At 43.0% G+C, this 24,685-nt stretch overlaps 1 protein-coding gene across 1 annotated transcript in view; it reads right to left on the bottom strand.

The window, feature by feature from the left end:
* The window catches only part of MAP7 (microtubule associated protein 7), a 176,100-nt gene extending 153,204 nt beyond the window's left edge, over positions 1–22,896 (bottom strand). The window contains exon 1 of the mRNA XM_047770115.1: positions 22,735–22,896. Within this exon, the coding sequence (XP_047626071.1) occupies positions 22,735–22,801 (67 nt within the window). The 5' untranslated portion in view covers positions 22,802–22,896. The remainder of the gene's footprint in view (positions 1–22,734) is intronic.
* Between the last annotated feature and the right edge of the window lie 1,789 nt (positions 22,897–24,685).

Genomic DNA, 24,685 nt, shown 5'->3' with positions numbered 1-24,685 from the left:
TGGTCCTCGGCCCTAGTAAGTGTTTTCAATTCAATGTGGCACGATTGTCCTTGCATGTCGCCTGCAGATGCCGAATCAGTTTGGTTCCCACGGGAATTGGGGCCTGTAGATGTCTAAGAGTCAGTGCAACTGTTCTGTTTAAATTGTGAAAAATAATAGATAATGCTGTAATGGAGCTTTTGCGCAAACGAGAGAAATGAGACACTACCTAGCGCAAAAGGGTAGTTTTTACAACCAGATGGGCTTTGTACAGAGAAAAAAATTTTGCAGAATCATCACAAAACATACTCACCATCCAACAACAGTACCACCCATCAGCACTATGAGCCAAACAGGCCAACAGGGCACTTGAGCAGCTGCTGTTCCCACCCTGCTCATACCTCCCACCCCACTCCCCTCAGGACACAGTGAAGGTATGTCTGTCTGTCCTTCTACCCTGGCTGTCTGGCACCTCTGACCTAGCTCCAACCCACGAGCATGAAACAGAATTAAACTTGCTGATCTGCAGGGAAGTCAGCTCATTACTTGGCCCTAGCTGTCACAATGTTATGTAAAAGACTAAACACATGTAGGCACATGCATACACATGCACATGCCTTCAGGCTTCTGTTCACATGTATGCTTCCCAAGCTTTCACTATGACCCTAAAATTGGAAAATAGCATGATGAATCTAAGAATATCCTCTTCCGAAGAGAAATCTGCCATGAGAAAGTATACCTAGATTTTCCTCTGTAAAAGCTTAGTGAGCTTTACAAAAACATTACTGAAATGGGAAAGGACTGCTGTTGCCCGCAAATGATTACTGCCGGATTGAAGGGCCACTCACTGGTAAGTTACAGTTCTGCATACATATAAGTTAGTTACTTTACAGGGGGGTCCCAGACGTACCAAAATGCTTTTCCACATTTTGGTATCAGAGAAGATGATTAACTCTTCAAAACTACTGGGCTTCGGCAATCTTTTAAATACTTAGTGCATCTCCCAAAGTAAGCCGCAATTCATTTCCAGGAGGAGTTTCAGAAAACCACAATTACTATTACTATTATTACTATTATTAATTTTGGCAACACCCACAGCATATGGGAGTTTCTAGAAGAGGGATCAAATCCAAGCCACAGCTGCAGCAACACCAGATCCTTAACCCACTGTGCTGGGCCAGGGATCGAACCCATGCCTCAGCAGCAACTCAAGACACTGTAGAGACAACACTGGATCCTTAACCTGCTATGCCACAGCAGGAACCCCTCAGAAAGCCACATTTTAATGTAATTTTTAAACAACAACAACAAAAACCCTTACATGGTTTGAAAATGACAAAGCCAGCATAAGTTGATATGAAATCAAACAATCCCTAGGGAACAAAGGATCCCGGTTGGTTCTCTGCCGTCCCATCCTTGAAGTTAAAAGGCTCCTTACAGTTTCCTAGAGTGATGCCAGTTCCTCACGGCTTCGGTGGCAATAAAGGCTCAACACTCTGCCATCCTGAAGCATTTTGCAGAGCTTCTAATAGGCTGTTGGACAAAGAAATATTGCACAAAGGCTGACCCTTTGAAAGACAAAGAAGCAGGTTTGCTTTGATCTTCTGTATGATCTTTTGTTAACAGGCATATAAGAAAAACAGTAAATATTACCCTCGTAGGGACGTGCCATCAACCAAGAAGCACCAGGTCCCTGCCGTGCCTTTTATAACATTTCCATAAATCTTGTTGCACAGTAAACAGTTTGTGGCACTAGCAGATTCCACTTTCCCAGGTCTGCCCTACCATAAACAAATTTAAAACCCTGAGGGTTCATTTATCGAAACATAAGGTATGGATACTAAGTTTTCTTTCAAACTCTTTCTTAAACATTGGGTATCACTAGCTAGGCTGCAAATATTACAAAAGGCCACTTTAAACTTTAACCCAGTAAAACAGGTTAGAATGCCTTGAGGCCCTCCTGTGCCTTATTCTCAGTTAATACTTCATTACACGGACCTCTCAATTCCTTGACAGAAGTTAAAATGTGCACAGAAGGTCTTTCCCCTAAGAGTGACACCCTTCTTAGGTTAGACATCCAATTTCACAGATTCAAAATGAGGCAAAGAAATGACGGATTCAGCAGAAGACAGCAGCGGATGCCCAGGGCAATGCTCTCAAAGTTACTCAGTTTCTCACTGGTCTGTGGGCAGTTCTGAGTTTCACGTCTGAGCCACGCCATTAGGAAGGTATGAAAGCTAAGAAACTGGTTCCTTGCCTTGCTTTAGGAGAGGTCCAATGTCAAGGATGCTGCATGAGGTGCTTTGGCGGATGACAGTGGAGGGCGGGCAGCACCCAAATCCTGCAATGTTCTCCCATCAAACAAAGACAAAGGGAGCCACTGGGGGCGGTGGGGGGAGGGTGCTGATGACTAAACGTGTGATCCAGACAGGCCAGTCTGGCAGCTGGTGTGGGATGAGCTGGAAAAGAGGAGTGAGACTTGAGAAAGAAAAACGAGTCACGTAACAACTCTGTCCAGGTAGAGAAAAGGGATCTCAAGTGGCTGGTGAGACAGAAGACAAAGACACGCAGAGAATTTTTTTTTTTTTTTAAGGAACAGGCATCCTTCCTCACGTTCAATGGAAGACCTATTTCAGGGGAGTGAGCATGGATAGAGAGGTCCAGGAAAGTCCAGGTGAAGGCTGGAGAGGTGGACAATGAGACCGAAAGGTGGTTAATGTTATTAAAAGTTCAGATGAGAACAAGGGCTACAGACCTATAGATAAATAAAAGCTGAGACACGGCTAGAAGCAGGATCGAAATTATCCCCACAGATGGAATTGCACTACAGTTAAAAAGGATGAATTTCGTAGCAATGAGAACTCCTCTTCTATTAAAGAAACGCAACTGCATGGGTACAACATGAAGGCCTACCCAAGCTTCAGCAGACGCAGGGAAGGCAGGCCCGTGGACAGTAAGCTCACCTTGCTTAGTGTCGTGAGGCGGTAAAAATTCGGGCCGCATCAGGGGCGGGATCAGCAGCAGCCAGCAGGCTGAGTCAGAGAACAAGCCTTTTTTTATTTTCTGGTCCTCAGATCACATGGCCTGGGCCAGCTATTCCAAATGGGATGATGAGTTAGAAGACATTCGGATAGGAGGGCCACTAGGACCCCTCACAGGAGGATCATTTGGAAGAAAAGTATTTTTCTCTGGAGAGAATTAAGACTCCGGAGGAACACAATGAGGGAATTACAGGGTAACTTTTAGTGTAGTTCGGGAAGACAGACCGAGGTCTGGCGACGGAAGTTACGGGAATGTGACGAGCCGCGCTTTCCCCCGAGGACAGCGAGCACGAACGCTGTCTGGGATGACGCGCTGGATTAACACGTTCTGTACAGGATGGATTTTTAGACTCCAGAGTCTCTTCTAATCCTGCGATTCCACAACCCGACACAAAAGGAAACTGGAGTTACATCCCTAGAGGAAAACAGTCAGGTAGAGAGAAAAAGCCAAAGAGATTCAGACAGCCCTCTTCCCTGCAGTCAGCGGATCGCAGTCCTGCCTTACCCGCCACAGGGCTTCTCTGTGGGCAGCTCTGCAGTTGTATTGTTCTACTCATTCAGCTGATGCCCCCCAGAGGCTTCAGGCTTAACGCTAAATAATGAAAACAATGGGAGCCTCACTTGGGAAGGTTCGGATAGAAGGACCACACTAGCTAGGATTTCTACACCTGCAGCCTGCAGCCTGCCCTCTTCTCTCACCCACCCACAGCCTAATGAAAACCTACTACAGGAAAAACTCTGGTGGATTCCCATTGGGGCTCAGTGGTTAACGAATCTGACTAGGAACCATGAGGTTGTGGGTTCCATCCCTGGCCTTGCTCAGTGGGTTAAGGATCCGGCATTGCCATGAGTTGTGGTGTAGGTCGCAGACGCGGCCCGGATCCCGCGTTGCTGTGGCTCTGGTGTAGGCCGGTGGCTGCAGCTCCGATTCCACCCCTAGCCTGGGAACCTCCGTATGCCATGGGAGCAGCCGAAGAAATGGCAAAACAAACAAACAAAAACACCAAAAAACACTCTGGGGAAGGGGGGGGGGGGTGTTGAAGGTGAATACGACACAGATTTTCCGTTAACAGCACAATTTATTATGGATGGATCACCTCGGCTATGTGACTTAAAAGATGAGATCTAGAGGTTTGTGAGAGAAAAGCAATACTTAAAAAATAGTAAGCCAATTCAGTTTATTACTTTATGGGCATTTTAAGGAGAAACAGTCCTAAGCCTTTGGGCCAGTAAGGAACTGGACAGGTCAAGAACACTGTTTCAGACTCTCCCGAACTTCCCCCAATCCTATCCTTGCTGCTTTACTGCTCTTGCCCAATTCTTTATCCTAAATCTCCCTAAAATTACCACTGACATCAGAGTTTCTGTTGTGGCTCAGTGGGTTAAGAATCCAACATTGCCACAAGCTGCAGTGTAGGTCACAGAGGCGGCCTGGATTCAGTGTTGCTGTGGCTGTGGTGTAGGCCAGCAGCTGCAGCTCCAATTCCACCCCTAGCCCGGGAACTTCCATACACCATGGGTGTGGCCCTCAAAAAAAACAAAAAGACCATCAATTAAGATTTATTTTTAAATTTGGGACGGTTTCCCATCCTTCTTTTGCCTTAATAAATTAAAATTTTATCTCTAAAGTAATTTAAATGTTTTCACGTAATTTGGGAGGGAAACCCTGGATCTTCTTTCTGAGGGTCAATGTATCAAGTCAGGGTTCTTCAGAGACACACAACCAATAGCATTTTTGGTCCAATGTCCCTGGAGAAAATATATATAAATTCTAGGTACAAAAAAGATCTATTTTTGGAAAAATAGCTGCTGTGAACACACAGGCTGGTAAGTCCAAAACTGAAGGGCAGACCAGCAGGCTGAAAACTCAGGCATGATTTCTATGTCATAGCTTGAGGCTAAATCCCTCTTTGGGAATCCTCAGTTTTTGCTCTGAAGGCCTTCAGTTTTGGATGAAGTCAAGGGTCATCTCCTTTAAAGTCAACGGAGTGTAAATGCTAATCATTTAGAGTCACCGGCAAACTCTTTTCAGAGCAACATCTAATCTAGCATTTGACCCAAAGCTGGGCACTGCAGCCCACTCAGGTTGACACAGAAAGTTAACCACCTTGGTCAGGGGCCCCAGAGAGATGAAGACACTCCATTCCCGCACCGAAATCCACCTGCTCAAATGAAAGCATGCCAGTCAAAGCTCTACTATGTGTCAGTGATCATTACCTCCACCGATGAGGCTAAATACCATTTACTCAAACCCAATATTGCAAGGTTCTATTAAGATAACATTCATCGGAGTTTCTCCTGTGGCCCAGCGGGTTAAGACCCCAACATAGTGTCCATGAGGATGCAGGTTCAATCCCTGGCCTTGTGCAGTGGGTTAAGGATCCAGCATTGCCATAAGCTGAGGCGGGTCACTGTTGCAGCTTGGATCCCATGTTGCTGTGGCTGTGGCATAGGCCAACAGCTGCCACTCTGATTCGACCTCCGGTGCAGGAACTTCCATATGCCACAGGTGCAGCCATAAAAAGAAAAGAAAAAGAAAGATAATATTCATGAACTGGGGTCAAGACATCTGATAACAGACTTGTTAAATCTCCCTCTATTTCTACTAATGATCTGTCACTGAGAATCCAATACAGGTCAACTTCAAAGCATCAAATAAATCCTTCTTATCAATATAAGAACTAAGCAGTCTGGAAGTCTTAACATTAAATGGTTTAGAAAGTACGGAAAAAGAAATCCATCCCACAATTTCAATTAGAAGAAACTACAATATGTAGATATGTGGATGGGGTGGTGGTAGAATACAACAGCTTTTTCTGGAGAAGATAAAGTGTGTATGAAGGCTTGAGGTACTAAACTTTATAAAGTCATTGGTCCCATTTGTTAACTAGAGCCAACTCTAACAAAAGTTATACAATTTTCCCACACAGTTCTGAAATCAACGTAGAGCAAGGCAGTGACTACCAGAAATGTCCAATTATATAATCATGGTGAGCAGTCTAAGGTTTGGTCATTTTCATTCAGTAAATGTCCACACTGAAAAGGACTAGTACATCTACTCCAAGTGTCAGCAATCAACCAGAACACCAAAAACCTTAATTTCAAATTATACAGGTAAGAATACACTTGATGTCAATAGCAAGCCCACAAGCTTTTAAAATTTGCAACTGCTATGCAAAAACGTTTCTCATGCAACAATAATCGCTTTAAAAGAGATATGAAGTATTAGTTTCCAAGTAGACACTTAACAACCAGTATGTGTTTTCATAAATACAGCTTCCTTTAGTCTTGCCTGACCTAGGGGTATCAAGATTCTAGGGGGCTCTCATACTAAAAGAATAACATCATAGAAAGATGAACTTGTGGATAAGTATACTTAGGTCACCCCAAACCTCATCTCTAAAACCTTTCACCTTTCTTATCTGTGTTCTAAGCCCTTGCTTTAAAACTCATGTAAATTCCATACAGCCAACTGAGGAAGAATTACAATGCTGAAAGAGGCTTGGCAAACTTCCTAAAACACCACAAATGGACCATTTTGCCTTTTATCATAAAGCAAATAGCTACATTTCCATCGTTAAAGGTATTAAATCTTTGTGTTAAAAAAAAAGGCTGTTCCTGCAATATTGCAATAAAGGAATCAAAGTTATAATAAAAATCTCGTGTCTCAAAATTTTTGCTGGACATAGTAATACCTGGTTTCCCCACAGGCACGGAGGAAGAAATTTGCCCTGAAACTACTAAAATAAGAAGTACCCATGTTCCCTTAGAGCCTAAAGCCAGGCTGTGTACAGCTTGCTGGAAAAACACCTTGTTCTTCCTTTCTGTTTACAAACAAAAAGAGGGCAAACCACATAACCAAAGCTGTTTGTTTTAAAAATAATCGCAATAATGCAAATTGTTCCAGGAAGACATTTCCAGATAGATACATCAGAAACAGAAAACACCGTGCTCCATACAGCAAAAGTCACTACACAGCTCCCAGCTAGTTTGGAATACGACTCCACAGGTGTCTAAATGCCATATACCAGCTTCTATTTCTGAAGCAGTTGCTAGATTTACAACAGCCTTTTATTCCTTCCTTCTGATATTCTGTGCCCTTCCTCTCGCCCGGAATCTTCTCAAATGAGTCCCCGACCCCCTTCACAATGACACGTGGTTCTAATCACATATACAGTTTAGGTTTGTGTTGCACAAGCTGGTGGATGATTGGGACCAATTTTTCCCTCTATGCTCAGCGAATAGCAGGCCAATGTTGAACCTGATTGGTTCGTAAATACATGGGATAACATTCTCAAAGCTATTTTAGGTACAGCTGGACCACCGAGAATTCAATCAGAAATGCCAAACTAGTGTTCTTTCCTATGATGTTTCATTGGATTATAAGATTATGGGGCTTTTCTATTCAAAGGCATTTGCCCTCCTGAAGGTCTCCTGAAGTAAAAACAGCTCTATTCATTTTAACACTTTCTTTTCACCTACTTGTATTTTACATCCCAATACTCTCTGCCTGGGACTTAGTCAAAGCCACTCTACAAAGCATGTGGCTGTATCTTTAAATACACAACAAGGGCACCTTTGTTGAGATGGTAGGAGGTAGGAAGCCACCGTTGCAAAATTTCTGGGTTTATTCCAGTGTTGGGTGATTATAAAATAATGCTATTTTCAATATTAATTTATTTTCACTGGAGAATGATACAATTTTAATATTTTAAGGGTGGCATAAAGCATATTTGTTCAGTGACCACAGTGTCTTTTTTTTTTTGTCTTTTTGCCTTTTTGCCTTTTCTTGAGCCGCTCCCACAGCATATGGAGGTTCCCAGGCTAGGGGTCGAATTGGAGCTGTAGCCACCGGTCTATACCAGAGCCACAGCAATGCGGGATCCGAGCCGTGTCTGTGACCCACACCACAGCTTACAGCAACACCAGATCCTTAACCCACTGAGCAAGGCCAGGGATCGAACCTGCAACCTCATGGTTCCTAGTCGGATTCGTTAACCACTGTGCCACGACGGGAACTCCCAGTGTCTTCTGTATAAAGACAATCTGAAGGCATTTAAACCCAGGACCCACTTATGGAAATGCCATTTTAAGATTTAATAAGTTATCAAAATTTTAAGATATAAAAATCTGAATGACAAGGTGAAAAAGACAGCATTTTCTCAGGAAGAAATGTCCATCTGTCTGCATCTCTTTCACACACACACACACCCTAAATACAGGACAGACCTTGTAAATGAGCCTCTGCAATGTAAAAAAATCTCGTATGAAATTTAACAAATAGGAAAGAAACTATGACAAATAAGAAAGACAGCTTACTGATATTTTCTATTTCATGCAAGTACTTTGAAGAAACCCAAACTTTCTCATGAAAGCTTGTGGAAGGCAAGCTGTATACGCTTCCTCTATTTTTCTCATAGAGAAACATTCAATGAAGTGATGGTGACTAGTTATAGAAATAATAGACCTGAGAAGTCCATCTTTGTGGTTTCAAAAGAATGGAAGTCTGCCTTTCATTTAAAGTGCAATAATTCGGACTTCCCGTCGTGGCGCAGTGGTTAACGAATCCAACTAGGAACCATGAGGTTGCGGGTTCGGTCCCTGCCCTTGCTCAGTGGGTTAGGGATCCGGCGTTGCTGTGAGCTGTGGTGTAGGTCGCAGACGCGGCTTGGATCCTGCGTTGCTGTGGCTCTGGCGTAGGCCGGTGGCTACAGCTCCGATTTGACCCCTAGCCTGGGAACCTCCATATGCCGCGGGAGCAGCCCAAGAAATAGCAAAAAGACAAAAAATAAATAAATAAATAAAGTGCAATAATTCTATAGCAATCGTATTTTGAGAACTTCAAATTTAGAACTATAATATAGTAAACACTTAAAACTACAAAAATAAAACAAACAAACAAACAAAAAAAACAAACTACACCAAGAAGGGCTAACATGGGTGTCCAACACAACCAGGACAGGCCTTGTAAATAAGCCTCTGCAATTTAAGAAAATCTCTTATGAAATTTAACAGGTCGGTGTGTAGCAATCTTCTACTGGAAGATATTGTGCAACAGGTGAAAAGTACCATCCAATGTGCTTTGATACTTCCCATACCTGCGCCAAGCCGGTGGCCCTGTGATCATTACATTCAGATTCTCTGATTATGGAGACTTTCCAATCAAAAAATAAAACTTTGCTCAAGGGAGAAATTCAGCATGCCAGGGTCGGTGTGCAGCTTCACAATGACGCATTAGCAATCCTTCATATCATGACCACAGTATTAACACATTCCCTCTTATGTCAGTCAGGCACTGTTCTACATACTCTACATGTATGAATTCATTTAATTCTCAACCCAGGAAGCTGCTATCACTATCTCTGTTTTAAAAAGGAAGAAACTAAGGAAGAGAATAGTGAAATGACTTGCCCAATATCCCTTAGGGAGTCGGGGGTGGAGTTGGGACTGCAACCCAGGCAGCCAGACCCCCAGAGTCCTACCACAAAGTAAGAGGTTAGTATTATTTCCTACCTAAATAATTGGGTGGTCAGGGAGTTCCTGTTGTGGCACAGTGAAAATGAATCCAACTAATATTCATGAGGACTCAAGTTCAATCCATGGCCTCCTCAGTGGGTCAGGGATCTGGCATTGCATGCAGCGAGTGGTGGTGTAGGCTGGCACCTGCAGTTCTGATTTGACCCCCACCCTGGAACTCTCATATGCTGTGGGTGCAGTCCTAAAAAGCAAATAATTATAATTGGGTGGTCCACTTTGAGAGCAAGATCATATGGCTTCACACATGCTCAGTTTCAGAACAATCCTGAGGCTGGTAGGAAGGGGGAAATCAAAGATGGGAAAAAAAAAAAAAAAAAGTTAAGAGACCAGTCCCATTCCATATCCCCAGTTGCCCTTTTCATTCTGGTCCTGGATTTTACAGCTAGGCAAATGCCAGCAGCAGGGATGAGAAAAGAAACAAAGAGGAAACCAGTCTGCCAAAAGTCAGCCCTCCCTAAAAAAGTGTCAAGTCACAATTGCTGGCACCTCATATCCTCACAAATGCAGCTCAGAAGTACATCTAGAAGTTCTGACACAAAGAGCCAGAGGTATTCACATGAGGTGACGGTCAAAGCCATAAATGCCAGTATTGTTGAGAAAAAAAACGCAAAGTGACAAGAGCAGAGGTCACCAGACTAAGCCTTCAGTCGAGTATCATCCAACAAGAAAGAAGACAAATGAAGGAAGATTAGCCCAAAGGGTATTAGCGTCAGGTCAGGAATAAGACAGACGAGGAGAGCATCAAGGCTTAAGGTCATCCTTGTGCCAAGTATTTATAGACAGAAGAAACAAGAGCTGGTCTATAGAGCCAGGCATCTCGTGATTAGAGTTCATGGGTCACCACAAAAATCTGAGAAAAGTATATAATTTTCTACAAAAAGAACCCTTTAATTATCTACCCAAAATTGACCTTTCCTTGTTTTGAGGAGGAGGGGGAGGAAGAGGAGAAAGACAGTGTAGCAGTTAAGAAAAGTAGACAAAAGGAAAGCTAATCACCTAACATCTTGTCTAACTGCACATATTCATACATAAGAGTGCATCAATATGTCCCTGAGTACATGTGAACATACATTTAGCTACTCAGTGGACTCATACCCATATTCACTTCCACCTTTTCTTCAAAAACAACTACTGGGGTTAAATAAGAGATAAGGCGAGTAAATGCACTAGATGCCAAAGAGGAGCTGTCATAATCCAAATGGTTTTCATAAGTAAGATACATTCAACACCTGCAAATTAAACCTAAGGTCAAATGGAAGAGCACTAAATAGGAAATGGATCTAAAGTAGTTCTCAGGGAGGAACCTAGAACCAAAAATATTATACCCAGCAAGGCTCTCAGATTTGAAGGAGAGATCAAAAGCTTTTGAGACAAACAAAAGCTAAAAGAATTCAGCAACTCCAAACCAGCTCTACAGCAACTCTAAAGGAACTTCTCCAAGCCGAAAGGAAAGAGCCACAACTAGAAACAAGAAAATTTCAAAAGAGAAAAATCAGTGGTAAAGACAAAGATAAAGATAGAAAAATCACCCAACAGCAAAAATTGTATCAAAACTAGCAGACATGAGAAGACAAATGCAGAACATCAAAAATGCATTCAAAAATAAGAGAACTGCAAACCAAAACAAGTACAATAGAAACACACATAAGGAAAGCAATCCAAACATGACACTAAAGATAGTGATTCATAAGAGAAGACAAGAGGAGAAAAAAACAAAGACCCGAAGCACTGATTCAAAGCAATTAACAAAATGGCAATACATACATACTTATCCATAATTACACTGAGTGTAAATGGATTAAATGCTCCAACCAAAAGACACGGACTGGCTGAATAGATACAAAAACAAGACCCATGGAGTTCCCGTCGTGGCTCAGTGGTTAACGAATCTGACTAGGAACCATGAGGTTGCGGGTTCGATCCCTGGCCTTGCCCAGTGGGTTAAGGATCCAGCATTGCCATGAGTTGTGGTGTAGGTCGCAGACTCGGCCTGGATCTGGCATTGCCGTGGCTCTGGGGCAGCTACATCTGATTGGACCGCTAGCCTGGGAACCTCCATATGCTGTGGATGTGCCCCTAGAAAAGGCAAAAAGACAAAAACAAAAAAACCCACAAAAACAAGACCCATGTATATGCTGTGTGTAAGAGACTCACTTCAGACTGAAGGACACACACAGAGTGAAAGTGAGGGGATGGAAGAAGATTATTACATGCAAATGAAAATCAAAGGAAAGCAGGAGTAGCAATACTCATTTCAGACAAAACAGACTTTAAAGAAAATCACAAGAGACAAAGAAGGGCACTACCTAATAACTAAAGGATCAACCCAAGAAGAAGAAATAACAACTGTAAATATATATGCACCCGATTTAGGAGTACCTCAATATATAAGGCAATTGCTGACAGCAACACAATAATAGTGGGGGAGTTTAACATCCTACTTACATTAAGAGACAGATCATCCAGACAGAGAATCAAGGAAACACAAGCAGTTCTGAGAGGGAAGTTAATAGTAATACAATCTTACCTCAAGAAAGAAAGAAGCAGCTCAAACAACCTAACCTTGCACCCAAAACAATTAGAGAAGGAAAAGAGACAAAGCCTGAAATTAGAAGGAAAGAAATCCTAAAGATCAGAGCACAAAATAAATGAAATAAAGACAAAACAACAGAGAAGACCAATGAAATCAAAAGCTGGTTCCTGGAAAAGATCCACAAAATTGAAAAACCTTTAGCTGGACTCATTTAAAAAAAAAAAAAAAAGGCACAAATCAATAAAATTAGAAATGAAAAAGGAGAAATCACGACTAACTCCCACATATATACAAAGGATAAGAGAATACTATAAGCAAGTTTATGCCAATAAAATGGACAACCTAAAAGAAATGCACAGATTCTTACAAAGATACAACCTACCAAGACTGAACCAGGAAGAAATTGAAATTATGAACAGACCAATCACAAGTAACAAAACTGAATAGTCATTAAAAACCTTCCAAAAAATAAGTCTAGGACCAGATGGCTATACAGGTGAATTCTATCAAACATTCAGAGAAGAGTTAACACCTATTCTTCTGAAACTCTTTCAAAAAAAATCACAGTGGAAGGAACACTCCCAAGCTCATTCTATGAGGCCACCATCACCCTGATACCAAAACCAGACAAAGATACCACAAAAAAAGAAAATTACAGCCCAGTATCACTGATGAACATAGATGCAAAAATGCTCAACAAAATATTAGCAAACTGAATCCAAATATATATTAAAAGGATCATATACCATACCATGATCAAGTAGGATTTATCCCAGGGATGCAAGGATTCTTCAGTGTCTGCAAATCTATCAATGTGATAAACAACATCAACAAACTAAAGAATAAAAACTATATGATCACCTCAATAGATGCAGAAAAGGCTTTTAACAAAATTCAACATCTGTTTCTGATAAGAACTCTCCAGAGAGTGGGGATAGAGGGAATCTACTTCAAAATAATAAAACAACATATGAAAAACCCACAACTAACGTCATTCTTAATGGTGAAAAATTGGAAACATTCCCACTAAGATCAGGAACAAGACAAGGATGTCCACTTTCACCATTCTTCAACATAGTTGTGGAAGTTCTAGCCACAGCAATCAAAGAAGAAATAAAAGGAATTCAAATTGGGAAAGAAGAAATAAAACTATCACTGTTTGCAGATGATATGATACTATACTTAGAAAACCCTAAAGACAGCACCAGAAAACTGTTAGAACTCTTCAATGAATTTCGCAAAGTTGCAGGCTACAAAATTAACACACAGAAACCAATTGAATTTCTATATACTAATAATGAAAAATCAGAAAGAGACATCAGAGACATCCATTTATAATTGCATCCATTTATAATTGCATCAAAACAAATAAAATACCCAGGAATAAACCTATCTAAAGAGACAAAAAAACTATAGTCTGAAAACTATAAAACGTTGATGAAAGAAATCAAAGACTACACAAACAGAAAGATATACGATGTTCTTTGATTGGAAGACTCAATGTTGTCAAAATGACTACACTACCCAAGGCAATCTACAGATGCAATGCAATCCCTATCAAATTACCAAAGACATTCTTCACAGAACTAGAAAAGAATATTTTAAAATTTGTATGGAAACACAAGAGACCCTGAATAGCCAAAGCAATATTGAAAAAGAAAAACGAAAATGGAGGAATCAAGCTTCCTGACTTGGACAACACTACAAAGCTACACATCAAAACAATGTGGTACTGGGACAAAAACAGAAATACATACCAATGGAACAGGATAGAAAGCCCAGATATAAACCCAAGTATCTATGGGCAATTAATCTATGACAAAGGAAGACAGAACATACAGTGGAAGAAAGCCTTTTCAATAAATGGCGCTGGGAAAACTGGAAAGCTACATGTAAAAGAATGAAAGTAAAACACTATAGAATACCATATACAAAAAATAAAATCAAAATGGATTAAAAACCTAAATGTACAGCCAGACACTATAAAACTTCTAGAGGAAAACATAGGCAGAATGCTCTTTGACATAAATCACAGCAACACCTTGTTTGATCTACCTCCTAAGAATAATGACAATAAAGACACAAATAAACCAATGGGACCTAATCAAACTCAAAAGCTTTTGCACAGCAAAAGAAACCATTAAAAAAAAAAAAAAGACAACTCACAGAATGGGAGAAAAGACAAGGGCCTAATTTCCAAAATATGCAAACTCATGCAAATCAACAACAACAAAATAAACCCAATCGAAAAATGGGCAGAAGACCTAAACAGACATTTCTCCAAAGACGACATATGGATAGTCAACAAGCATATGAAAAAATGCTCAACATCACTAATTATTAGAGAAATGCAAATCAAAACAACAAGGTACCACCTCACACCAGTCAGAATGGCCATCATTAACAAGACAATAATCAATGCTGGAGAGGGTGTGGAGAAAAAGGGAACTCTCCTCCACTGTTGGTGGGGATGTAAACTGGTACAACCATTATGGAGAACAGTATAGAGGCACCTTAGAAAACTAAACGTAGGCACTACGGTATGATCCAGCAATTCCACTGCTGGGCATATACCCAGACAAAACTCTCATTGGAAAAGATACATGCACCCTTATGTTCATTGCAGCACTGTTCACAATAGCCAAGACACGGAAACAACCTAAATGTTCATTGACAGATGAATGGCTTAAGATGTGGTACATATATGCAATGGAATGTTACTCAGCCATAAAAAGAAGACAAACTACTGGATGTAGCTGGAGACTCTCATACTAAGTGAGGTAACTATCACTTATTCGTGGAATCTATAACATGGAACAGATGATCCTATATAAAAATAACAAACAAAAAACAGAACAGATCATAGCCAAGAAGAGCAGACTGGGGGCTCCTGGGGGTGGGGGGAAGGAGTGGGAGGGATGGGCATTTTGGGGGTGCAAACTATTATATCTATTATATATATATGGATGGGCAGCGGGATCCTACTGTACAGCATAGAGAAATGTGATTGGGTCACTTTGTTGTGCAACAGAACTTGATGAAACATTGTAAATCAACTATACTTTAGTAAAAAATAAAGTAGTTCTCAACCTTGACTGCATGTTGGAACCACCTGGGGAATTTTGAAAAAACACTGCCACCTGGCTCCCACCCCTAGGGATTCTCGGATAATTACCTAGGGTGAGGCCTGGGCACTGAGATGTTAAAAGGTCCCCAAGTGATTTTCACTCACTGCCAAGATTGAGAACCAGTGATCTGTATCAATGAGGCCCCAGCATGACCTCAATAATCGGTCAACGACAGAACCTTATGTCCAAGGACTGAGCTATATTTACATGAGCTAATTTAGAGCATCTACTGTGAACAGGCACCAATCCAGCAAGAATGCAGGAAGCAGACAGCCAGGCCCTGTTTGATGTGTCCTCTACCCTCAAGAGTCGGGTCAGGAGCTTCTGGCAAACAGAGGCCTGGATTAAAGGCGTGAAAAGCAGCAAGGTGTTTTTACTACAGCCAGTTACTACGCACGATACTGCCACCAAAGCAGGACTTGGGTTGTGAGACGCTAAGGGGGGGGAGGGAGGTTTCTTTCTAGCATTTCTCCTTAGAATTTAATCTTTTCCAAGAATAGAACTTCTTTTCTATTTTCAATGGTGTCAGGAATACAAGTTTTATAATGACAGGTTATGCCATAGAAAAGGATGCTTCTGTTTACCGAAAAGCTGCCTCCAAAAGGGAGGCTTTCAGAGCATTAAAAAGGTCACAAAAGAAATTTTACAGATATTCCTAAATACTGAGATGGCAAATCTCAATACTCTAAACGTCAGTACACACAATTCTAGTAACAGCGATGGCGAAGCCCAGTTCACGGACGCCAAGTGCAGGTCACTCGGCTTCCTTCCTCCTCGGTTTTGCTTCCTCACTCTCAGCTGCACTCTTTGCTCAGGTGTGTCAGTCATCTCCACTTTCTCACAATTCTCTCCGACAAATGCTTCTGGGCGAGCTTTCAAGGGTGAGGAACTGCTGAGGGCAGTGAATCCTTGCTGTCGAAAATATATTACCGTTCAAATCAAAATTCGAAGGGGCACCTGAGAAATCTTAAAGAGTTTTTTCTCAACTGGTCATTTCTCAAATAAAGATGCTAAGAAGAATAGTAGTTAACGAAGGGAGAAAAGCCAGGACCATAACACAAGTTATAGCACAGTATTTCCAGCTAACTGCTCCCCACCCCCCCAAAAAAAACCATTTTATTTCCCAATTCTAGAAAGCCTATCTCAAGCAATACGAAGATAGCTATCAAGGGGGAGAAGAGAACTTGGACTGGCATGGGATATGCTGTATGATGGCACTTCTGGTCCTAATTAACTTCAGAACGCAGACTCTACAGAAACTAAAGAAGCTAATGATATTAGAGCCAAATCGAAACTCCACACATCACACCTGGGCACTGGGAGCACCTCTACCTCCACAGTTTTTTCTAGTTCAAGCGCGCATCCGTTAGCCTCCCTAAGGGCACTGTTTTGAGGTGATTACACTGCTTTACTCAAATGACTTGTCGAAATGGTTCAAAAACAAAATTAAACAACATCAAGTGTTGGCAAGAATGCAGAGCAAGGATGACTCGCATCCATTGCCTGTAGGAATGCAAGATCATTCCTTCCAGAAAACAGTTTAGCAGTTTCTTATAAACATACACTTACAGAGGAGTCAGCAATGCCACTCCTAGGTATTTCCCTTAGATAAACAAAAATGTGTACATACTTGTTTACAGCAGCCTTATTTACATCATCAAAGCCTAAAAATAACCCAAGATTCCTTAACAGGAGGGTGGATGGACTAATCTGTGGGACTTCTCACATGGCAAACTACCCATCAATAAATACGGACACAGACAACATGGTTGAATCTCAACTGCGTTATGCGGAGTGAAAAAACTTCAGGCTCCAAAATCTGTTTATGACTTTCCGGAAGAGGCAAAACTAGGATGGCGAACGGATCAGTGGTTGCCAGGACAGGAGAACCTGGTCAGAAGGGTGGCGTGAGGGAATTCTCTGGGGCAAGAGGATTCTTCTGGATCATTATCACCACGATGGTTACACGACTACACATCCGACAAATGAACTGTCAATGAACTGTACAGCACCCCCCATGAAAAGCCGTAAATTGTATGCACATTAAAAGATAAAACACATTTTTTTCCTTTCACCCGTGGACTTGACATAGAGGGTCTTTTAAATTGACTCTTTCCTTTCCTACTGCTAGTCTGCTGCTGGCATCATCTGCGACACCCCTCCCCCGATGCCGAAACGCCCCTTCTGGAGGTGGTCAATGACTACCTGGCAACCACACCAGTGGCTTTTCTTTCTCTTCAGCCTCCAAATCCTTGCCCTCCCCGTCTCTCTCCCTTGGCAGGAGCGGGACTGCTCAATGATGCTTTTCCTAACTTTCTGGCTTTTTTGCTCAACTCCTCGGCTGGCTCTTTCTTCCTCTTATACTTGAAGTGTTGTCTCACCCCCTGTTCCATTTTCCTTTCGCTACTCTCCTCATTCTCATGGCTTCAGTCACGTTCCCCTTATGGATTAAATCCCAGAGTCCTGACCTCTATGTCTCCTTGTTCCCATCCTTCCACTTGTCCATTCGATGTTTCTACTTCCATGGAAGGGGTGTGTCTCCACGGCATCTCAAGCATCCACGTTTAGAGCAGAGATTTTTCTAGCTTTCCCACCCAAACCCGATCCTCCTCACGACTGTTTTCATGCCACTCTTAAACCAATGAGTCATTCTCAAACCTGGAATAGAATCTTTCATGTCAACTTTTTACCTGCATCCTTGAACACACACCTCCGTCAACCCAGTTCCACTGCCACGCCACGGTGCCGGTTCAACGCTGGCCTAGGTTTCTGCAGGAACCTCAAAGGTGGTCTGTACGTCACTGAATGCATCCTTCTTAAATCCTTCCTGCTGCTTCAAAATGAGGACCACCTGATAGAATACTGATCCCCGCCCCCAGCTGATCTCCAGAGACCTAGCTGAGCTGACCACAGATGCTCCTCATACACAGCCCCACCTCCCGCCCGTGGTACCCTTCCCAAGGCAGCCAAAGTCAATTAAGAGAATGACTTTTCGAGAAGAAGGGACTATGCATTCCTAAAAGGCAAGGCTGAGCTCTTCAGCTAGACTTTGCAGTCAAACTTTCAAGATCCAGGAGTACAGAATTACCTAGTTTATATCACGCTTCATTCCAGATATGGCATTTTCTGGAATCATCTGGAGTTCCCCCGGTCTGTGGAATCATGTGCTGACCTCCTGGCGGGATCGCTCTGCAACACGGCCTCAACGTGCCTTCATTTCTGGGGCTCTTTCGTGTTGAATCTCACGCAACTCAACAGGACCAAAATGTTCTTCTTTGCCACATCTGCACCTTCATTTTTCTTCCTGTCCTCCATCCAGTTTTAAAGGTCATTTACCCATTTTAAAAGTTTAAATTAATTACTACACCCCGTATGCCCTCCCTGATGAAAGGCGGCAGCTAAAAGCAATTCTTTCCTCACTGAACCCCTCATCACCTGCAATTACTTGATTGTGGGTTTTGTTTTCCTTTCCAAAGCCAAGGATCAAGTCTTTATCAAGCTTTCAGCCACCAAAATGTTTTATAAAAGGTACAGAGGTCTTGGACAAATTACCTTAAGCTGTAATACTTTCAGTCAATATAATGAGAACTGAGTTTTAAAAAATAACCCTTTTCATGTGATTCTTTTTCATGCCCCAGGAGGCACAAATGTTAATTTTTTGTTTTGTTTTTTTTTAATCTTTCTGTCTTTTCTAGGGCCGCGCTTGCGGCATGTGGAGGTTCCCAGGCTAGGGGTCTAATCGGAGCTGCAGCCACTGGCCTACGCCAGAGCCACAGCAACGCCAGATCCGAGCCACATCTTCGACCTTTCAACCTACACCACAGCTCATGGCAACACCGGATCGTTAACCCATTGAGCAAGGCCAGGGATCGAACCTGCAACCTCATGGTTCCTAGTTGGATTCATTAACCACTGAGCCATGACGGGAACTCCAGATTTTTTTTAAGAGAATATGCCCATGTAAATTAGTGTTTCACACATGTGCCTAACTAATGATACCAAATAAATGCATGCTCCAAATAAATGCATGCTCCTGAGCACAAATGCCTTGTCTAGTACTAATCCTTCCCTCCCATTTAGCAAGATGTAAAGGCAAGAGTCAGGCACAATATAACTGGGAAAAAGTTGTCTATTCACCCAAATGAAGTGTTTCCAGGTTTAGGATGTGAATTTCAAAACGGATGAGTTTAGTATCAACTTCTAATCTGAGACCCTATCAACAAATAATATTTGCAGATATCTCTCAACTCTCAAATCTAAGGCTTTAAAGATCACTTTTTAATTTGGAAAAAATGCAGTGAAGTGCTAAGACCAAGATCACAAAAAAGTCTGTGTTCTTCCACCACACTACCTGCTAAGGAGAGAAAAAGCGCAATTCCAGGTTCTAAGTCATTTCTTCCAAAGGAAGATCAACAGGATTCACAGATTACAGGTATGAACTTATCTCCTGTGCATGAAAGTGTGGTCTCATGAATTAATCAAAAGCTGCTTTAAATTTGGTCTTAATTCAGTAGGCTTTTTAAAAGGAAGTTATTAAAGTGAGAAATTAGCTCTGCACACTCACTTTCAAAGCTCTTCAGCACCAGTGTAAAATTAAATACACAAAGCTCTGGCAGAGGCAATCTTGTGAATTCCAATCTATTACTCAAAACAATAATGTGCAAAGAACTTGACCTCCTCTAGTGGTGAAATTGAAAACTTGTTTTAAAGTCAATTATTTTTCTTAGTTCTTGCTTACTTTTGGTTATTGAAAAATATATTGAAAGAACTGTTTATCCTCAAGACAAAAAATGTCACCCCAAGGAAGGTGATTTGACTGCCTTTGGGTAGAAGATAAATATATGCTGACAGAAATAGTTTTTATATGTTCAAGGAAACATGATTTTTATATAGTACCTTTAAATATTCTAACAAGTTCTCATTTTACAGGTAGTATTACCACCAATTTTCAACCGTCTTTGATACACACACGTACATATATATATAATTATGATCACATTACAGGTGTTATTTTTATAGTCACTTGAGATTCTAATCGAAATTGCCCTAAAATTATACCAAAATCTTTGCACAGGGACAGAAAAACTGAGAGACGTTTAAGAAAAGGCCCTACCTTAAATAACCAGTTCTAAAAAAGGGAATAAAATGAATTCCTCAACAAATGTTGCCATTTGAAGTGGCAATTTTCACCGCTTGATGATAACAGACAGTAACCCCCCCAAAAAAAACCCACCTCAATACAATCCTGTGGTTGTTTAAAAAAATAATGACTTGCAGCATTTGGATGTTACAATGTGAAATATGTCCATAAGAATAAAGTACCACAATGAAGTCTGATAATTCAGGTATAGGCCACCTGTTCTAAATAATGGAAAACCTCATAAGTTGAAGTTGTTATAATTCAAGAAATCCTAATTTGTTCATTCAAAATATTGCTAGACTTAAATATATATATATTCATCTTTCTTCTTTCTTCAGCACCTGCTCACATAGGTGCTCTGAGCACCAAAAATATTGCATAATCCAGGGCTCCAAAAAAAACAAGAAACATAGGAAAAAGACATGAGTCAGAACTGTCTTAGTTAAATTATAAAGTACAATTATTCAAAAAACCGTATATAAAATTTGCCCCTTGGAAACAGAAGTTTCCAGGCAGAGATGTGGAAGAATTGCTTACGATGATGGAGATGGTAGCCAATTAAATTAAATTCCCTTCTTCATAAAGGAAATATTTCACTGATGGCCACTTGATTGATTTCTAGGTTGTTAGAAGCATGACCAATTTGTTCGTTAATATGCTCAGGCACTGAATAAGCTAGATGTAGTTCATTTACATCTGAACAACTTGTTCACGTGCAGCTTCTAGCAAGTGTTTATTTGTTTTGGCGCATAAATCGCTGCGTATTAACTCACCTGAACAATTTTGTTTCAGAAGTAGTTTTTTTTTCTTCTTCTTTGTGGGGATTAGGCACCAAACCAATTTATATTTTCAGTGTGGGTGCTGCCCTTCTGCTCTCCTCACTTGGGGAGCCTAACCCTCAGCGCCCAGTTTATCAAGTTCCCCAAAGCAATTACAAAGGCATGTCCTCCTGATTACCCCTTCCCCACCCCAAACCAAAATAATGACCTGCCAATCTTTCCAGCACATTAAGACGAAATAAACCACCCTACAGGAAGTGGGGTGACTTCAAGTAAACAAGTTCAAGATGCCTTGTCTTAACCTCAGGTATTTTGGCTGGAGGGATTAAGTCGTTAGACTTTAGGTGCCCAAACAACTTAGCAGAACAGATGCATCATTTGCAAATACTGTTATAGCTTGTCTGGACCTTTCACGTTAAAATAAGCGTACCATTTAAATTAACACTGTGTTTTTGAGGGTGGGAGGAATTTTACATCTAGGAAACAATTGTTCCCGATTACATGTGAGCAGAAAAATACAATACCACTGGAGAGGCTGCAATTTGAATTTCTTTTTAAAATAAGAAACAGCCTCACCGCCCCCATTCCAAGTGTAGGAAGGTATCAGAAACAGTTTACTGGCCAAGAATAGAAGAGAGGACTGGGAGAGAGGGGTAGATCTGCAAGACGGTCTCAAGGAAGAAAAAAAAAAAAAAAAAACCAACCTAACAAAAACAAAACCGTATCTCGAGGGGGAAAAACGTCTACGTATAATAAGATGGGGGAGGGGAGGACTTAATGCTCTTGGAGATTTGAGCTCCTGCCCCTGACCGCGGGGTGGAGGCTGCGAGGAGAGGGGGGTCTTCAACACTGCAGCGCCCTGATCAGATTGGGTTGGTAAACGGACTAAAAACATGAACGCAGAGGGCTCTTCCAAGTCAGCCAATCTCTGAGCGCCCAGCAGCACCCGCAGTTCCCCAGCTTCCGACCATCAGCCCCCAGCCTCCCGACCCCCCGATCTCAGCAGGTGGTTAACTGCGGACTCCCGGGCAGCGAGCGGGCGCTGCTCACGCGGGACCATCGCACCCGACCGATCGCTAGGTTGCGCCACTGGCATCGGGCGACCCCAGCACGTAGTGTGCAGGTTAAGGCGGGAGGGTTTGCGCGGAAACGGATAGTCCTGAGGGGAGCACCTGGCCTAGGATTTTTCCGGCCGGTGGTTTGGTTCGGGGATACGATTTTCCCATTCAACTGAATTAGACCCAACCCGGCAAGTGGGAGGTGAGAGGCCAGCGTTTCTCCATTTCCTCCTCCCTCCTGCGCTCCTTGGAGCGTTTGCACCTGTTGGGAAGTCGAAGCGGAGCGCAGGAGGGGCTGCCGGAACTGGGGCCGGACGCCGGCGGACTTGGACGCCCGGGCCGAGCGGCCGACGCGCGGCTGCGGACGGCGGGGGGCAGGCGCGCTCCGAGCCCGGTGCGCGGCGTGCCCCGGCGGCCGTTCCCGGCCGCGGCCGGGCGGGGGAGGGGAGCGCCGGGGCCCCGCGCTAGCCCCCCGGCCCCGCTTACCGCTCCCCCGCCCGCGCCCGCCAGACCCCCGCCTGCCCCCGCGGCGCAGTCACCTGTTTCGCAGTGCGCAGCGCCGTCGCCGCCCCTGTGGCTGTCGCCGCCAGCTCCCAGGTCCGCCATGGTGCTCCGATGACGCGCCTGGAAAGCCGCTCCGCCCTCTTCCTCGGCTTGGCTCCCGCCGGTCCCCCGCCCCCGGGGCCCGCGGACCAGACAGGTGAGCGCCGTCAGGGGAGGGCGGAGGGAGGAGGGAGCGAGCGCCCGCGAGCCTGCTGTCGCCTGGGCCCGGCGCTCGTGCGTGCCCCCTGGTGGGCAGGTGCGGCGAGGCAGCCGCTCTGACCGACGCTCCTGGGTTTGCCCAGAGAGCAGCTGGCAGTTAGGCGCCTGGGCTGTGAGCTTCTGGTTCCCGCTGCCGGCTCCTGGAGGTCAGTAGGGGGGTCGGTGGCACTAGGGACTGGGACGGTCTGAGGATCAGTCGAAGCGAGGCGAGAACATTCAGACGCTCTGTTCCGCTCTGAGCTCTGAAGTGGCCAGGTCAGTGTTAGTTTCGCCAGGGCCGGGGTTCATGGTCCCAACTGCCAGAGTATGATGCCACGTGGAAAGCCGAAGTACACAGGCCGGATTCTACTCTGGGATCCAGGCTTGATCTGCGTTTTAGGACACTACTGATGATGACCTGTATCTTCCCGAGGCTTCTGATTCTGGAGCCACAGAGCGTACAATTTAGTGAAACTCGTGCCTAGTGAAGTTGCTTTTCTTATTCTTGCTTGTCGATTAGCAATTACCTTGTGACTTCAGACTTGCTCCGGAAGACCAGGAAAAAAGCAAAAAGGGCAGCAACCTTTTCATTTTGTAGAGAAACAGATTTTTCGCTGCAGAGAAACCAGTTTCTGCTCTAACAAGCAAATAAATGTTAAGCAACAAAATGCTGAGGGGGGAAAAAGTAGCCTGTATAAATGGAAACATAAAGGAACAAAATCAAGCAGCGATCAGTTCTGCCTGGTCACACAGAACTGCACTCCCACGGCCTCGGTTGGCTGAACACAACCAGCAAGCTCCCAACAGTTTAAAAGCCTCTCAAGGACTTTAGCAGAATCTAATGGACACCCAAGCATGTCTGAGAACTGTGTTGGATTTCTTGCTAGGGTGACAGTTCTCACATCCGTGCCTACAAATCCTGCCACTCTGAGCCCGGGAGTGGCCTGGCTTTATTTGGGTAACTGGGTCACTGGCTAACTAGGTAGAGGCTTTGATTAAGGACACTTCTGCTGTAGTTATGTTTGTAGTTACAGATTTTCCCTTAGTTCCTTTTCTACAACGGATTAGGTAAACTGATCATTTAGCACATGGTCTTCCTAAATTGCATTCAGATCACTCTTATCACACTTCTAATCAATACAAATAAAGCACCACGTGGGTAGAAGTAGTTTTAGACCTCAGCTTGGGCTCAAGCGAAGATATTTTTTTACTACTTAAGCCATGAGAGTTTAAGACACTTTCCTGGGATCATCAGAAAGACTCTTGGCTGAATTTAGAGCATAGAGTTCTCTGGAAGAACCTAGGGAAAAGGAAGCAATTTGTTTTCAGCCTTCTGGTATACCATCTTCTTAAACCAGTGAGTTCTTTCTTTGACATCCCCATCACCTCCATCAAAAAGTGAAGACAGAGTTATCGGTGTTTGCATTTGTGTCTGTGTGGTTTTTGGTTTTGTGTACATTTATCCCTCTCCCATTCTTTTGATAACTTATGTATCAGCTTGTCAAAAGTTATACAAAAATAAATGAGTAGGAAACATAATGAAATTCTGCACAAAGGTCCCATACAGACTTTGCATTCCAAACCTCACGCGGTGTCTGGAACAGGGTGGCCTGTTGCGGGAGTGCGGGATTGCGGGAATGGGTGACATCTGCTAAATGTCACACACCACCACGTTGTACTTCATGTTGTACTTTGCTTAGAACACAGAAGCCATCTGTCCTGAGCTCCCACAGCCATCTCAAAAGCTCT

This window comes from Phacochoerus africanus, chromosome 2 (genome assembly GCF_016906955.1).
Source record: "Phacochoerus africanus isolate WHEZ1 chromosome 2, ROS_Pafr_v1, whole genome shotgun sequence".
Classification (NCBI taxonomy): domain Eukaryota; kingdom Metazoa; phylum Chordata; class Mammalia; order Artiodactyla; family Suidae; genus Phacochoerus; species Phacochoerus africanus.
This window is presented reverse-complemented; position numbering and strand designations above follow the sequence as displayed.